Genomic DNA, 17,014 nt, shown 5'->3' on the forward strand with positions numbered 1-17,014 from the left:
ATATGATCACGCCTATGTAGTCTCAGACACTTTAGGATCACGTCCTTTTTTTGTTTTTTTGTTTTTTTTGTCAGTCACATCCAATAATATTACATTTGGAAAAGGTTAACTTTTAACACTTGTTGAGACTCTAACTCCAACCAAATATCATACTAACTGACCAATAAAAGAAACAAAAGGTCCATATATCATGCTTTTTTTTTATTTTTGGGGCAATATATGTCATACTAATTAACTAATAAAAATATATGACATACTAATTATAAAAACTTTGTTTCATATTACATTCACTTAAAATTAATCTTGATCCAGACTCTTAAATTCAAATTAATTAAAAACATGACAATGAATGTTTATAAGTTTCAAGTCAGAGAAGATAAGTTACTGGGGAAGTGAAGGCCAAGAAAACTAAAATGAATCACTGACTAAGTCAAAGGGCCAGATAATATGGAGAATATTTTCTCGATGGCCAACAATTTCTCAAGCTTGTAGCCATCTTGAAACTTCTTCATATGATGGGTTGGTGGTTTTGTAATCAACTATTTTTATTTTTAGATCAAATGGAGTTTTCAAAAGCTTCAAACGATCAAAACTTCCATATGGAATTAAAAAGAGAAAGACAGAGATAAAACAGAGTTTCTGATTCAGAGATAAACAAAAGTGCTAAACCGATTGGAACAATATATATAACTGAAAAATTCAATTAGAGCTTTTACAACACCATTCTACTTATTTTATAAATGAATCCAAATCCAACAATAGGGAAACAAATATACGGATCCTTATTAAAATGTAGAAGTTTACATATAAATTATGGATTCATTGGCTGCTTCATATAATATAAATTAGGGTCTAATTATTGTTGTCAACCCAGAACTGCTTCTGGAGATTTTCAATGACATTCTTGTCAACTTGGAAGGCCTTGGTGAGCACATCAGGATTAATACGAGGATCTGAATCAAACACAGCGTTGGCAATGGTGATGACTCCTGCATTTTGGCTGCTGAGACCGGCAAAGGCAACTGCATTGGTATATCCCCTGTTGAACTGGAAATGAATGAGACCAACTGGGAATACAAACACATCTCCCTTGTTCAGGACTTTAGAAAAGAGGCGGTTCTCGTCCTGGTTGGAGGTGACAAAACCAACCTCCAGTGTACCCTCTATGACTACGAGGATTTCGGTGCCGCGAGGGTGAATGTGGGGAGGGTTCAGGCCATGTGGTGCATAGTCAATACGAGCCAGGGATATGCCCAAGGTGTTGAGCCCTGCTATTTTATCGACGTTGAGTTGAGTTACATTTGAACCAAGTGGGTTCGACGTGTCCCTAGGCTTATCGAGCCCCTGAAAGAAGAAATCATTGGCAGTGACATCCTTTGGGTTCTTGCAGAACTTTCCATTCACAAACACTGCTCCATAAAGAAAATACTTTTTGTTAGTTCAGTAATATTATAGTACCATAGTATTATAGTATATCTGGTTATCTTAGGATATAAAAAAGTTAGGGAAGAAATACAGGAGAAGGAAAATAAAGGTATACATACAAGCAGATTCAATTTCAGAGTCTTTGACTGCTACACAGAAGTCCTGCAGAGGACTGGGGTCAGAGGCAGAGGCAATAGAGGATGCCAAACCCAAAACAACAAGAGACAAAACGATACGAACGCCTTTCATCTTATTCATAGAGAGACTTGTCTGATCGATGTTTTACAAACTTTCTGTTGTATATATGCAAGTGAGGGATGAGAAATCTTGGTTGCAAACCTTCCTATTTATAGCGGCTTGGAGTCAGGAACTCGTCTCTGCGTATTATATTATAGTAATCAATGTAAAGAATCGTTCTTCATTAAGCACTAAAAGAACAAGTAAAAACTTATTTAATTTCCTCTACAACGTTTACTTTTAACGTGGAAATGGTCTTTTTTATTTTATTTTACTTTTTCATTTATTTATTTTATTTCTGATGTCTTGCAGGTATCCTTCTCTCTTCAGTTCATTCAAGCCCTTTTTTATATAAGATTTATTTTAACCATTAATATGTTGTTCTCAGTGAACGTTAAGTTTTATTAATTTGTCTCCCAAGAAGCCCCTTGTGTAAGTGCGACATAATTTTATTTAGCCAATTAACATTGATTTTTTATTATTATTATTATTTTTTAAGTTGAAAATTGTCACTGTTTGCGTGATTTGATCAATTCAAGTATGATTCAACAAATGTTGTTTCAAAATTTTGGTTATATTAAATGAAACATATTTATAACCTGTCTTGATGGACAGCAATTATGATATTGCTTCCTAGAAATTAATTACATGGTTAAAGCTTAACTTAACAACCTAATCTTTTGGGGCCGGAGAGGTTTCTATTAATGCTAGATAAAATTAAAATGCCTTTGATTGTGTCTTAATTTGCCAGAAGTAATCTAATAACATGATTTATTTTATTAATGCTTCTGGAAATAAAGAAAAATTCCACTTGTCTAGATGTTTATTTTCATTTTTTATGTTACAAATATTTTATGCCTTTGGTTGACAAGGGTTGTTGGAACAAGCAGAAAACTGTACGTTTACTCCAAATAATCTGCATGACATTCAGAATTAAAGTACTATCAATTGCAAGGAACTTTAAAAAAAGAAAAAAAAAAAAGAAGCGCAGAGTTCAATTAGAATTTTTTACAATTTTCTTTAATCCAAATTTGAAATGAAAATTGGCATGTGCATCAAATTATACATATAATGAAAGTAGAATTTTACAAGTAATCAGATTATATTTTTACTTTAAGAGAACCTGCCATTCATGCTTTTTTGCGTGGTCCTATAAAACTTTGATATTGACTCAACTTTTCATATAAAATTTGAAGATATGGGTATTAATTTGAATTACTAAGTACCAAAAGATCAATCTAAATGACCCAGCCCAATATCTTAGTGTAAACTGTCAAATCACACGTATCATTCTTGATAATCATATATTTTATATTGAATTATATATTATGCCACGGTTTATTTGATAAAACTTTTTCATTGCTACATCTTTATCATATTTTTGTCACTGAAAGTAATTTACTGAACTGAAATTCAGAGGCATATATATATATATATATATATATGGTAAGCTAATTTCTAGTAGTACTTCCCCCATGAATAGTCAAGCAGGGCCTTTATCTTTTCTGGTGGATAGTTGTTCGGAATAAATTGGAATACAATCAGAATGAGACACCGGAGGAATAGTCCAAAGCAAAGTGTAAAATACTCAACAACGCACGTTTCTTTCATCTTCTGCTACAGCAGTAATTATGTGGTAAGTTGAGCCCTAAAGCCACTGACCATAAAACTCCTGGGTTTTGGCTGCTAAGAGCAGCAAATGCAACAGCGTTGTAATCTCTCCTGTTGGACTTAAAATGAATGAGACCGACTGAGAATACAATCACATCTCCTTTGTGGAGGATTTTAGCGAAGAGTCAATTTTCACCTCGGTTGGATGTGACAAAACCAACCTCTAGTGTTCCCACTACCACTAAAAGGATTTCAGTTGCGTCAGGGTGTGTGTGTATGGAGCGTTTAGACCATATGGTGCATAATTGATCCGAGAGATATACCCAAAGTGTTGAGTCCTGGTATCTAGTCGACGTTGGCTGTGTTTACAGCTGAGCCAAGTGGGTTTAATATGTTTCCAACCTTGTCAACCCGAAAATAAAGAAATCATCAGCACTGACGTCCTTTGGGTTCTTGCAGAACTTTCCATTAACAAACACTGCATCACATAGATTTTTGTAATTAGTATCAAACACATTTAACGAGTACCATATAATAGAAATTTAAATGCATGCATATTAATATAATATTTTATATGTACAACCACGGGTTTTGGTGTCATTTAATGCCACACAGAAGTCCTGAACAGGGTCGGGATCAGAGGCAGAGGCAAAGGAAGAAGCCAAAGCCAAGATGACAAAAGACAAAAGGAGATGAGCACCTTGCATTTTAGAGAGACTTGTCTTAACTTGTATTTAGCAACAAAAGATATTTTAATCGTGGCTAATACCCTGTTTCTGAGTGTTTTTATGTAAGAGTTCTATAACATCTTTTTATTTATTTATTTATTTTAAGTTGCTTCCCCGCCTTAATATCTTTACGTGCATCGAATAAAAAAATACACTCTGCTGAATAAAAAATGAAGAAAGGTAATTTTTTTTCCTGTTCTACAATCTCTTTCTATTGGTTTTTAATTATTTATGCATAAGTATCCGTTACACTGTCAAATTTATGAGAATATATATTTTTTTCCCTGGCCAACAATATCTCAAGCTTGAGTTGAAACTTCTAAATATGATGGAGTGGTGGCATTGTAATCCTAGCTATTTTTAATTTTTACGTCAAATAAAGTTTTCAAAAGCTTCAAGTGATGGAAATTTTTATATCAAAAAAATAAAAAAAATAAAAAAAAAATAAAGAGAGAGACAGAAGATAAAACAGAGTTTCTGATCCAAAGACAAACAAAAGTGCTAAACAAATTGGAACTAAAAAAAGTTCAATTAGTGATTTTACAACAACATTCTATTTATTTTATAAATGAATCTGAATCCAGCAATAGGGAGACAGATATAGCAATCTTTATTAAAATGTAAAAGTATAACATGTTCCAACAATAGGGAAACAAAATATACGAATCCTTATTAAAATATAAAAGTTTACATATAGATTATGAATTCATTGGCTGTTTCATATAATATAAATTAGGGTCTAATTATTGTTGTCAACCCAGAACTGCTTCTGGAGGTAGTCAATGATATTCTTGTCAACTTGGAAGGCCTTGGTAAGCACATCAGGATTAATACGAGGATCTGAATCAAACACAGCGTTAGCAATGGTGATTACTCCTGCATTTTGGCTGCTGAGACCAGCGAAGGCGACTGCATTGGTATATCCCCTGTTGAACTGGAAATGAATGAGACCAACTGGGAAAACAAACACATCTCCCTTGTTGAGGATTTTAGTGAAGAGTTTGTTGCTTCCATCTTGTTGGTTAGAAGTGACAAAACCAACCTCCAGAGTACCTTCTACGACTACTAGGATTTCGGTGCCCCGAGGGTGAGTATGGGGAGGGTTTAGGCCATATGGTGCATAGTCAATGCGAGCCAGGGATATGCCCAAAGTGTTGAGTCCTGGTATTTTATCAACATTGAGTTGAGTTACATTTGAGCCGACCCGGTTTGATGTGTTTCCTGGCTTGTCAAGCCCCGAAAAGAAGAAATCATTGGCAGTGACATACTTCGGGTCCTTGCAGAACTTTCCATTCACGAACACTGCACCATATATAAAGAAACTACTTTTGTAATCAGTTCAGAAATATTGTATAGTATATGGTCATCTAAGATATAAAAAGTCAGTGAAGAAATACAAGAAAGGAAAATAAAAAGGTAAACATACAAGCAGATTTAATTTCAGAGTCTTTGACTGCAACACAGAAGTCCTGCAGAGGGCTTGGGTCGTAAGCAGAGGCAAAAGAGGATGCCAAACCCAAAACAAGAAGAGATAAAAGGAGATGAACGCCTTGCATGCTTGTCTGATGGATAATCAGCTATGTTCTCAATTTCTTAATGCAAAAGAGGGATGAGAAATCTTGGTGGGAAATATTTCCTATTTATAGAGGCCGGAGTCAGGAACTTGTCTCTGCATATTTTGTATACGAAAGTAATGAAACAGAAAGGAGACTTGAAAATTTATCCACTGGTATTTGATTTAATAGTATAATAATCAATGAAGAATCATTCTTTATTATGAGTAAAAGAACAAGTAAACTTTAAAATGGAAATGGTCTTATTTATTTATTTATTTTTTCCTAGTGTCTTACACGTATCCTTTTTCTCTTTATTAGTGCCCTTTTCCCATATAAGATTTGTTTAAACCATTTAATTGGTTGACTCCACTTGGAAGTTCCATAATTTTCTTTAGCTAATCAAGGCTGACTTTTTTTTTTTTTTTTTTTTTTTTTTAAAGTTGAAAACTGTCACTGTTGTGCGTGATTTGATCAATTCAAGTATAAATAATATAAATATATATATATATTGTTTGATAATTTTGGTACTAAATAAAACATATTTATAAAATCTTGATGGACAGAAATTGCGATCGTTGTTTCAAATGAATTTATTACATGGCTAGTTAGAGCCTAACTAAACAACGTAATCTTTTGAGGCCGGCGCAGAGAGGTTTCTTAAAAATGCTAGATAAAATTTAGATGCCTTCGATTGTGTCTTAATTTTCCTAGATTAATCTAGTAACATGATTTATTATATTAAAGCTTCTAGAAATGAAGAAAAATTCTACTGGTCTAAAATGTTTATTTCGATATTTATGTTACAAAAATTTGATTGCTTTGGGTGACAAGGGTTGCTGGAATGAGCACAAAAGCTTACATTTATAGATTAACTAATCTGTATGATATCCAGAAAGTACTATTAGTTGCAAGGAACGAAGAAAACAGGTAAAACAGAGGAGTGTACTATTAATTGCATGGAACTAAGAAAATTGGGAAAACAGAGTTTCAATTGGAATATCATAAGCCTCCGACTATACATGTAATGAAAATGGAATTTTGCAGCAAACAGATTAACTTTTCTAATTTTAGGACACCTGACAAGTAATCATGCTTTTTTTTTGGGCTGTCCTAAAAAACTTTGGAGCTAACGAAACTTTTCATATAAAATTTGAAGAAATTGGTATTAGTTTCAATTGCCAAGTGCCAAAAAGGAGAATCAAAATTACTAAGTACCTTTCGCTCATATTGAATTTAAAATGCCAGTAGTTATTTGGAAAAAAAGTTTTGATTGTCATTGAAAGTAATTAGAGAGAACTAAAAATCAAGGGCATCAACTGGAACATAGTCTAACTTTTTTACATGCTAAAATTATTTTCTAGCAGTACTTTTTCGTGAATAGTCAAGTAGGGCATCTATCTTTTTCTGGTGGATAGTGATTGGTTGTTAGTTAAAGGAAAATTTGTCTTTGCCCTCCCTTTGCACATCGGAATATGTTAATTAAATAGCTTATGTTGTCAAAAAAAAAAAAAAATTAATTAAATTTTATAATATTTCTAGAAAATTACAAATAAATAATTGTAGAGTCATTATTCCATACGTAATATCTTTATAAAGACATTGGTTCTTATACTACAATCTATGATTGGACGTCACGGGATAAAGGGAATATCTGTTGGAGTTCAAAGAGATGTTTAATATTTACTCTAAATAATACCTTTATGAAAATTAGAATTACTATGTAAAACTTTCTTCTAAAAAATAAAAATAATAACACTATCAACTCCATAGAAAAAACCTTGATTTTTCCTATGTTGCACGTATATAATTTTCAAAGCAATATTTTATAATTTAGAGCACCTGTAGGTTCTATTAATTGACAATAAAAGAAACAAAAAGATCCATATATAATGCTTTGTTTTTTGTTTTTTTTTTTTTTTGGGCAATATATATCAATATTAATTAATTAACAAAAATAACATACTAATTATAAAAAAACTTTGTTTCATATTAATTTCACTGAAAATTAATCTTGATCCAAACTTTTAAGTTCAAATTAATTAAATCATGACAGTTGATGTTTATTAGCTTAAAAACAGAGCAGATAAGTTACTGGTGAAGTAAAGGCCAAGAAAAGTACTACGAATCACTGACCAAGTCAAAGGACCAGATAAAATGGTCAACAATTTCTCAAGCATGAAGCCATTTTGAAACTTCTCGATATGACGGGTTGATGGCATTGCAATCCACTATTTATTTATTTAATTTTTACATCAAATGGATTTTTCAAAAGCTTCAAGTAACCAAAACTTCCACATAAATTAAACGGAGAAAAACAGGATAAAACAGAGTTTCTGATTCAGAGATAAACAAAAGTGCTAAACCAATTGGAACAATATATATAACCGAAAAGTTCGATTAGAGATTTTACAACAACATTCTACTTATTTTATAAATGAATCTGAATCCAGCAATAGGGAAACAAATATAGCAATCGTTATTAAAATGTAAAAGTTTACATCTAGATTATAAATTCATTGGCTGCTTCATATTATATAAATTAGGGTCTAATTATTGTTGTCAACCCAGAACTGCTTCTGGAGGTAGTCAATGACATTCTTGTCAACTTGGAAGGCCTTGGTGAGCACATCAGGATTAATACGAGGATCTGAATCAAACACAGCGTTAGCAATGGTGATTACTCCTGCATTTTGGCTGCTGAGACCAGCGAAGGCGACTGCATTGGTATGTCCCCTGTTGAACTGGAAATGAATGAGACCAATTGGGAAAACAAACACATCTCCCTTGTTGAGGATTTTAGTGAAGAGTTTGTTGCTTCCATCTTGTTGGTTGGAAGTGACAAAACCAACCTCCAGAGTACCCTCTACGACTACTAGGATTTCGGTGCCCCGAGGGTGAGTATGGGGAGGGTTTAGGCCATGTGGTGCGTAGTCAATGCGAGCCAGGGATATGCCCAAAGTGTTGAGTCCTGGTATTTTATCAACATTGAGTTGAGTTACATTTGAGCCGACTCGGTTTGATGTGTTTCCTGGCTTGTCAAGCCCCGAAAAGAAGAAATCATTGGCAGTGACATACTTTGGGTCCTTGCAGAACTTTCCATTCACGAACACTGCACCATATATAAAGAAAGCACTTTTGTAATCAGTTCAGAAATATTGTATAGTAGATGGTTATCTAGGATATAAAAAGTCAGTGATGAAATACAAGAAAGGAAAATAGAAAGTAAACATACAAGCAGATTTAATTTCAGAGTCTTTGACTGCAACACAGAAGTCCTGCAGAGGGCTTGGGTCGTAAGCAGAGGCAAAAGAAGATGCCAAACCCAAAACAAGAAGAGATAAAAGGAGATGAACGCCTTGCATGCTTGTCTGATGGATAATCTCCTATGTTCTTAATTTCTTAATGCAAAAGAGGGATGAGAAATCTTGGTGGGCAATATTCCCTATTTATAGAGGCCAAAGTCAGGAACTAGTCTCCGCATGTTTTGTATAAGAAAGTAAGGAAACAGAAAGGAGACTTGAAAATTTATCCACTGGGTATTGATTTAATAGTATAATAATCGATGAAGAATCATTCTTTATTAATCACCAAAAGAACAAGTAAAATTTAAAATGGAAATGGTCTTATTTTATTTTATTTTATTTATCCTAGTGTCTTACAGGTATCCTTTTTCTCTTTATTAATGCCCTTTTTCCCATATTAGATTTGTTTAAACCATTTAATTGGTTTATTCCACTTGGAAGTTCCATAATTTACTTTAGCTAATCAACACTGATTTTTTTTAAGTTGAAAACTCACTGTTGTGCGTGATTTGATCAATTCAATATATTAATATATATATTGTTTGACTTGGCATTAAATAAAATATATTTAGAAACTCTTGATGGACAGCAATTGTAATCATTGTTTCAAATGAATTTATTACATGGCTAGTTAAAGCATAACTAAACAACCTAATCTTTTGAGGCCGGCGCTGAGAGGTTTCTTAAAAATGCTAGATAAATTTTAGATGCCTTTGATTGGGTCTTAATTTTCCTAAATTAATTTATTAACATGATTTATTATGTTTAAGCTTCTAGAAATGAAGAAAAATTCTACTAGTCTAAAATGTTTCATTCGATTTTTATGCTTCAAAAATTCATGGCTTTAGATGTCAAGGGTTTGTTGGATTTACTCCAATTAATCAGTATATATCAATTTGAAAGTACTATTAGTTGCAAAAATTGGAAAAACAGAGTTTCAATTGGAATTTCTTATAATTTTTTTAATAAATAAATTGAAAAGAAAATTGGTTTAAGCCTCAGACTATACATGTAATGAAAATGGAATTTGACAGCAATCAGATTAACTTTTTAATTTTGAGGACATTTGACAAGTAATTATGCTTTTTTTGGGCTGTCCTATAAAACTTTCGTACTGACTAAACATTTCGCATAAAATTTGAAGAAATTGGTATTAATTTCAATTGCCAAGTACCAAAAAGGCTAATCAAAATTACGAAGCACCTTTAGTTCATACTGAATTTAAAATACCACTAGTTATTTGAAAAAAAAAATTGATTGTTATATTTTTATCATATTTTTGTCACTGAAAGTAATTAGAGACAATTAAAAATCAAGGGAATCAACAGGAACATAGTCTTAGCATTTTTATATGCTAAAATAATTTTGTAGCAGTACTTCCCTATGAATAGTTAAGTAAGGCCTCTATCTTTTCTGGTGGATAGTGATTAGTCGTTCGGAATTAATTGGAATATGATCAGTATGAGGCTACAGAGTATCTAATTGTCCACAGCAAAGTATAATATACTCAACAACATCCAATGCTATTCATTTGCTGGTATTACAGTAGTTATGTGGTCATGTGAGCCCTAACCCCTAAAACCAGTGCTGACCATATATTATGTTGATTAAGGAAACTTTTAACTTCGAAAACTAAATTATGGAGGGTAGAGAGACAGAGCTGCTTAAGAAAAAGTAAATAAAACGACATGTAATTAGAGAATGGTATACAGCACCATTTGTTTTATTAGAAATTAAACTTATTCCAAGGGAAACACATTCATCAATCATTATTACACTGTTAAATAAAGTAATAAATAGTTTATGAATTCATTGGCTGCTTCATATAACATAAATTAGGGTCTAATTATTGTTGTCAACCCAGAACTGCTTCTGGAGGTAGTCAATGATATTCTTGTCAACTTGGAAGGCCTTGGTGAGCACATCAGGATTAATACGAGGATCTGAATCAAACACAGCGTTAGCAATGGTGATTACTCCTGCATTTTGGCTGCTGAGACCAGCGAAGGCGACTGCATTGGTATGTCCCCTGTTGAACTGGAAATGAATGAGACCAATTGGGAAAACAAACACATCTCCCTTGTTGAGGATTTTAGTGAAGAGTTTGTTGCTTCCATCTTGTTGGTTGGAAGTGACAAAACCAACCTCCAGTGTACCCTCTACGACTACTAGGATTTCGGTGCCCCGAGGGTGAGTATGGGGAGGGTTTAGGCCATATGGTGCATAGTCAATGCGTGCCAGGGATATGCCCAAAGTGTTGAGTCCTGGTATTTTGTCAACATTGAGTTGAGTTACGTTTGAACCAACACGGTTTGATGTGTTTCCTGGCTTGTCAAGCCCCGAAAAGAAGAAATCATTGGCAGTAACATCCTTCGGATCCTTGCAGAACTTTCCATTCACGAACACTGCACCATATACAAAGAAAGTGCTTTTGTAATCAGTTCATGATTATTGTATAGTATATGGTTATCTAGGATATATATAAAAAGTCAGTGAAGAAATACAAGAGAGAAACATACAAGCAGATTTAATTTCAGAGTCTTTGACTGCAACACAGAAGTCCTGCAGAGGGCTTGGGTCATAAGCAGAGGCAAAAGAGGATGCCAAACCCAAAACCAGAAGAGATAAAAGAAAATGAACACCTTGCATGCTTTTCTGACGGATGTTCTACTATGTTCTTAATTTCTTAACGCAAAAGAGGGATGAGAAATTTTGGTGGGAAATGTTCCCAATTTATAGAGGCCAGAGTCAGGAATTTGTCTCTGCATATTTTGTATACGAAAGTAATGAAACAGAAAGAAGACTTGAAAATTTATCCACTGGGTATTTGATTTAATATTATAATAATCAATGAAGAATCATTCTTTATTAATCACTAAAAGAACAAGTAAAATCTAGAATGGAAATGGCCTTGTTCATTTATTTATTTTTGCCAGTGTCTTACACGTATCCTTTTTCTCTTTATTAATACCCTTTTCCCATATAAGATTTGTTTAAACCATTTAATTGGTTGACTCCACTTGGAAGTTCCACAATTTTCTATAGCTAGTCAACGCTGATTTTTTTTTTTTTCTTTAAAGTTGAAACTGTCACTGTTGTGCGTGATTTGATCAAATCAAGTATAAATAATATATGTATATATATATATATTGTTTGATAATTTTGGTACTAATTTTCCTAAATTGATCTAGTTACATGATTTATTATATGAAAGCTTCTAGAAATGAAGAAATATTCTACTAGTCTAAAATGTTTATTTCGTATTTATGTTGCCAAAATTCGATGGCTTTGGATGACCAGGGCTGTTGGAATGAGCAGAAAAGCCTACATATATAGATTTACTCTAACTAATCTGTATGACATCAAGAAAGTACTATTACTTTCAAGGAACTAAGAAAACAGGAAAAACAGGGTGTACTATTACTTGCATGGAACTAAGAAAATTGGGAAAACAGAGTTTCAACTGGAATTTCATAAGCCTCAGACTATATGTGTAATGAAAATGGAATTTGGCAGCAAACAGATTAACTTTTCTAATTTTATGACATTTGACAAGTAATCATGCTTTTTTTGGGTTGTCTCAAAAAAATCTGATGCTAACTAAACTTTTCATATAAAATTTGAAGAAATTGGTGTTACTTTCAATTGCCAAGTGCCAAAAAGGCTAATCAAAATTACTAAGTACCTTTCGCTCATTTTGAATTTAAAATACCAGTAGTTATTTGAAAAATGTTTTGACTGTTATATTTTTATCATATTTTTGTCATTGAAAGTAATTAGAGAAAACTAAAAATCAAGGGCATCAACTCAAACATAGTTTTAGACTTTTTTACATGCTTAAATTATTTTCTAGTGGTACTTTTTCATGAATAGTCAAGTAGGGCCCTATCTTTTTTGGTGGATAGTGAGTGGTTGTTAGTTAAAAGAAAATTTGTCTTTGCCCTCCCTTTGCCCATCGGAATAAGTTAATTAAATAGGTTATTGTCAGGACCCGTCCAAAATTTCTCACTGGAATCCTAGACAAGTCCTGATCCCAGGGAAACACCATCGAACCTTCTAACAGAAAATTCGGCAGCACCTCCCCTAAGGGTAGTAGGACTAATAAAAAATTTTCTGCACTGAAAACACACTTCTATAAACATCCCCTTATTCCTCCCATGTTACTACAATATAATTCCACAAATTTGCAGCCCTTCAAATGAATAACAGCAAATCAGTGCATAAATAACAACTAAATGTCCAATACAGTATACAGAACATTATAAAAATAAATGTGGAATTAATACAATGTCAAATGAAACAATACAAGATGGAGATGAAAAAGGAAGGAAATGCTTCTTGAATTTTCGGCAATGAACTGAGACGTCGGGCTCGCCCCGGACGATCAACGTCTCCCAATCCTTGAACCTAGGGGAACAGAATTTAAAAATATGAGATGCTAATCATCTCAGTGAGTGACCCTATCTACTGTACAATTATAAAACAACAATACTTAAGGCACATTTGATTAATTGAGAATAAATAAGTAAATAAATAATAATTAATTGAAAATGATATTTTCTCTCAAAACCCTCACTATTTACGCCGTTGGAAAGGTTTCCCTTTTAAAACATTTTCGCAAAACCCATTATTTGTATTCCCCGAAAACCAAGGAATCAATTAGTCAACTAAATATCAAACAAAATATAATAAATCAAGCATCCAAAATTTATAATGAATAAATTGAAATAAAATAACTTATAACAGTTACTAAATAATTAATCCATGTCATAATAATTAATACCGAAATATTAATAAAACTCACACTAAAACAATTCCTGAAATAATTGTTTAATTAAAATGAATCAATTTCTTGAAGAATTAAGTAAAGGAAAAATTAAATCAAATTAAAACCCCCATTTAAATAAATAATAAAAACAGTATTAAATATATTCTTAATTTAAATACAATTTCAAAATATTTATTTTGAAAACCAAGTTCTGAAAATCACTTGATGCACCCACTATATACCAGTGGCGCCAACAGTACCCAGCATCCCGAGGTACCGCCAGACAGGAGGTTAAAGAGAGAAACCGGCATACGGTCGCGTGGCGTCCCACCGCGCCGCTGCAAACAGGTGTCCCGGCTATGGAGGGGCGGCCTACCCTCATCCGATGGAAATCACAGGACAACCCCATAAATCACCTGCGCGCTAATCACATCTATGTGCGCACTAATCACATCCATATACACATAACACCAGTACGTGTATGGTGCATCTAAAAATCATAAAACCAATATATTTATTTTAAATTCTCAACTCTCATAAATATCATCGGGTTTATTCCATCAAATTAAACCCGTAAATTTTCCACAATTTCTTTATAAATCATCATCATAAATTCATCGCATATACTCCATAAATTTCAAATCCATCAACTCTCAATTCCATCAATTTAAATATCCAAATTTTCCAATGGCATAAATATTTTTGAAATATAATAAATTGAATCACATAATGTTCCATGGGCATAATTATAAAATTTGAAACCACCAACTTAAACCAATATTTTCCTTGAAATATTTAAAAATCAAATCATGCCCAAAAATAATATTAAAATCCAAATACAATTAATTAATGAAAACACCTTGCTCATGCGTAATAAATACAATTAAATCACAATAATAATAATTGAGAATTTCTTAATAACCCAAACCTTCATTTAGCATCAATGGGTATATATATATATATATATATAAAATAATATTTTTTCCATAATTATATTTAAATTCCACCACATGAGCATAATTCCAGATATCAAATTAACACAAAATAAACATAATTAATCACCCCAAAATAGTTTTAAAGGTGGGTCATTCACTTGGAACCCGCAATTGACCTAAGATCCTCCATGGAATCAATTCCACGAGGCACACGTGCTCCTAGAACAACAATTCACACACAGTCAAATAAAATAATATTTTATTCGGGTAAATAATACCCGGTACCCGGGGGTTAAACACAAATATTAACCAAAATTGATGAGTAATATACCGAAACAAAGCTTATGGAATGAGGATCGCATTACCAGCCTCTATTGATCCCAATTCCGTCAGTGGTGGTCGGAATTTGCCCGGGAAGTACCGGCCGAACTTGAACTTGAGAGATCTCTCAAATGGTGGGGGTTTTGGGCAATCTAATCATAGAAATGGACTCAGAGGGGTCGAAAATGGTGGGATAGAGGTATGGGTCGAGCTGGGTTGGCCGGAAAACACAATAAAAGAGGAGAGAGAAAATTTCCGGCCGTCGGGCTTCTTCGGCCCGATCTGGGCGTGTCTGGCGACTGGTGGCTATAAAATTTTGCGGCCGAGCTCGCCTCCGTCCCCCACTTCTCTCTGGCCGGCGCGTGTAGCAAGGTGGTGGCCGGAATTTAAGAAACGACAAAGGCTCGAGAGGAAGAAAAGGAAAGGAAAGGAAGAAGAAGGAGGAAGAAGAAGAAGAAGGAATTCGGGTGGCTGGGTGTTTTTCTCACGTGGGGGAAAAGAAAAAAAAGAAAAGAAAAAGAAAGAAAAAGAAATAAAAAGAAAAAAAATAATTAAATAATATTAAAAATAATATTATTATATAAAATAACAATAATAAAATAATATAGTATTAAGTATGGTTGATATGTGGTATCTTATCATGGTGACACATGGTCACATTTATTAAGTCACACGTGGCACATTGTTACATGTTTAAAAATAATATTAAAATAATACGATATTTTAAAACTTTGCACGTCCATAACTTTTTAACCAGACGTCCAAATTAGGCGTGCTGCTAGTCTGTGGACTCGTATCGACTAGCACTTTACAACCATGTATGAGTCAAAGCTCATTTCCCCATAAATAAAAAGTCAACTTCTGCACCCTTGGATAGTTTGGACCCCAAATCTTGTTTTGCTCATATCTTTCAAATCGTAGCTCCTTTTTCAACATGCTACTAGTCTACGAACTCGTGCCAATGTATACTTCGTAACGGTACCTCAGTCAACCTAGAATTCTATCCGAGTCAAAAATTCAATTTTTGACCCATTCGGTCAACGGTCAAAGTCAACGGTCAACGGCCAACCTCGGTCAAAGTTGGAAAACTTCCGTTGTACTTTGCAATGGGGTGTTACATTATGTTGTCAAAAAAACAATTATTTAATATTTCTAGAAAATTGCAAACAAATAATCGTAGGGACATTATTCCATATTTAATATTTTTATAAAGGCATTTGGTTCTTATATTACAATCTATGCTTGGATGTCACGGGTTAAAGGGAATATTTGTTGGAGTTAAAAGAGGTGTTTAATATTTACTCTAAATAATACCTTAATGAAAATAAGAATTACTATGCAAAATTTTCTTCAAAAAAATAAAAATAAAACACTATAAACTCCATAGTAAAAACCTTGATTTTTTCTATGTTGCATGTATGTGAAGTCCCACATCGGTTGGAAAAGTGAACGAAATATGGCTTATAAGCGTGTGGATACCTTCCCCTTACGAGGCTTTTTAAAACCTTGAGAGATGGGTTGTAAGAGAATTCTCCAAGCCCAAAGAGAACAATATTGTATGCGGGTGGTTTGGGCTATATTATAATTTAGAGCACCGATCACAGAAACCTGTAGTTTCTATTACAGAAAGGTCCATATATCATGCCATTTTGTTTTTTTTTTTGTTGCAATATATATCAATATTAATTAATTAACAAAAATAACATACTAATTATAAAAACTTTGTTTCATATTAATTTCACTTAAAATTAATCTTGATCCAAACTGTTAAATTCAAATTAAATAAAACATGGCAATTAATGTTTATTAGCTTCAAAGCAGAGAAGATAAGTTACTGGTGAAGTAAAGGCCAAGAAAAGTACTATGAATCACTGACCAAGTCAAAGGGTCAGGGAAAATGGATGATACTTTCTCCATGGTCAACAATTTCTTAGACATGAAGCCATTTTGTAACTTCTCGATATGATCGGTTGGTGGTATTGTAATCCACTATTTTTTTTTCCTTAATTTTTACATCAAATGGATCTTTCAAAAGCTTTAAATAACCAAAACTTCCGCATAAAATTAAAAGGAGAAAATAGGATAAACAGAGTTTCTGATTCAGACATAATAAAAAGTGCCAAACCGATTG

At 33.1% G+C, this 17,014-nt stretch overlaps 4 protein-coding genes across 4 annotated transcripts; all 4 read right to left on the minus strand.

The window, feature by feature from the left end:
• Positions 1–720: 720 nt before the first annotated feature.
• Positions 721–1,725, minus strand: LOC107434714 (germin-like protein subfamily 1 member 14). The gene is made up of 2 exons (XM_060812313.1): positions 1,545–1,725; positions 721–1,409 (listed from the first exon to the last, which is right to left on the minus strand). The coding sequence occupies exons 1-2, from the start codon at positions 1,681–1,683 to the stop codon at positions 853–855; spliced, it is 696 nt and encodes a 231-aa protein (XP_060668296.1). The 5' UTR covers positions 1,684–1,725; the 3' UTR covers positions 721–852.
• Positions 1,726–4,567: 2,842 nt separating this feature from the next.
• LOC112488782 (germin-like protein subfamily 1 member 13) lies at positions 4,568–5,686 on the minus strand. Its single transcript, XM_048468955.2, has 2 exons — positions 5,428–5,686; positions 4,568–5,303 (listed from the first exon to the last, which is right to left on the minus strand). Exons 1-2 carry the CDS (start codon positions 5,555–5,557, stop codon positions 4,741–4,743), a joined length of 693 nt encoding a protein of 230 aa, XP_048324912.1. The 5' UTR covers positions 5,558–5,686; the 3' UTR covers positions 4,568–4,740.
• A 2,208-nt stretch (positions 5,687–7,894) lies between these two features.
• On the minus strand, positions 7,895–8,962 carry LOC125421129 (germin-like protein subfamily 1 member 16). Its single transcript, XM_048468979.2, has 2 exons — positions 8,790–8,962; positions 7,895–8,666 (listed from the first exon to the last, which is right to left on the minus strand). Exons 1-2 carry the CDS (start codon positions 8,917–8,919, stop codon positions 8,104–8,106), a joined length of 693 nt encoding a protein of 230 aa, XP_048324936.2. The 5' UTR covers positions 8,920–8,962; the 3' UTR covers positions 7,895–8,103.
• Positions 8,963–10,579: 1,617 nt separating this feature from the next.
• On the minus strand, positions 10,580–11,577 carry LOC125421128 (germin-like protein subfamily 1 member 13). The gene is made up of 2 exons (XM_048468970.2): positions 11,379–11,577; positions 10,580–11,264 (listed from the first exon to the last, which is right to left on the minus strand). The coding sequence occupies exons 1-2, from the start codon at positions 11,506–11,508 to the stop codon at positions 10,702–10,704; spliced, it is 693 nt and encodes a 230-aa protein (XP_048324927.1). The 5' UTR covers positions 11,509–11,577; the 3' UTR covers positions 10,580–10,701.
• Positions 11,578–17,014: the final 5,437 nt, after the last annotated feature.

The sequence above is a fragment of the Ziziphus jujuba genome, chromosome 10 (assembly GCF_031755915.1).
Source record: "Ziziphus jujuba cultivar Dongzao chromosome 10, ASM3175591v1".
Taxonomy (NCBI): Eukaryota; Viridiplantae; Streptophyta; class Magnoliopsida; order Rosales; family Rhamnaceae; genus Ziziphus; species Ziziphus jujuba.

Coding starts and splice junctions, on each gene's coding strand:
- LOC112488782 (XM_048468955.2), bottom strand. CDS start 5,557: ATGCAAGGCGTTCATCTCCTTTTATCTCTTCTTGTTTTGGGTTTGGCA. Junction 5,304..5,427: donor CTCTGAAATTAAATCTGCTT/GTATGTTTACCT, acceptor TATATGGTGCAG/TGTTCGTGAATGGAAAGTTC.
- LOC107434714 (XM_060812313.1), bottom strand. CDS start 1,683: ATGAATAAGATGAAAGGCGTTCGTATCGTTTTGTCTCTTGTTGTTTTG. Junction 1,410..1,544: donor CTCTGAAATTGAATCTGCTT/GTATGTATACCT, acceptor TTTATGGAGCAG/TGTTTGTGAATGGAAAGTTC.
- LOC125421128 (XM_048468970.2), bottom strand. CDS start 11,508: ATGCAAGGTGTTCATTTTCTTTTATCTCTTCTGGTTTTGGGTTTGGCA. Junction 11,265..11,378: donor CTCTGAAATTAAATCTGCTT/GTATGTTTCTCT, acceptor TATATGGTGCAG/TGTTCGTGAATGGAAAGTTC.
- LOC125421129 (XM_048468979.2), bottom strand. CDS start 8,919: ATGCAAGGCGTTCATCTCCTTTTATCTCTTCTTGTTTTGGGTTTGGCA. Junction 8,667..8,789: donor CTCTGAAATTAAATCTGCTT/GTATGTTTACTT, acceptor TATATGGTGCAG/TGTTCGTGAATGGAAAGTTC.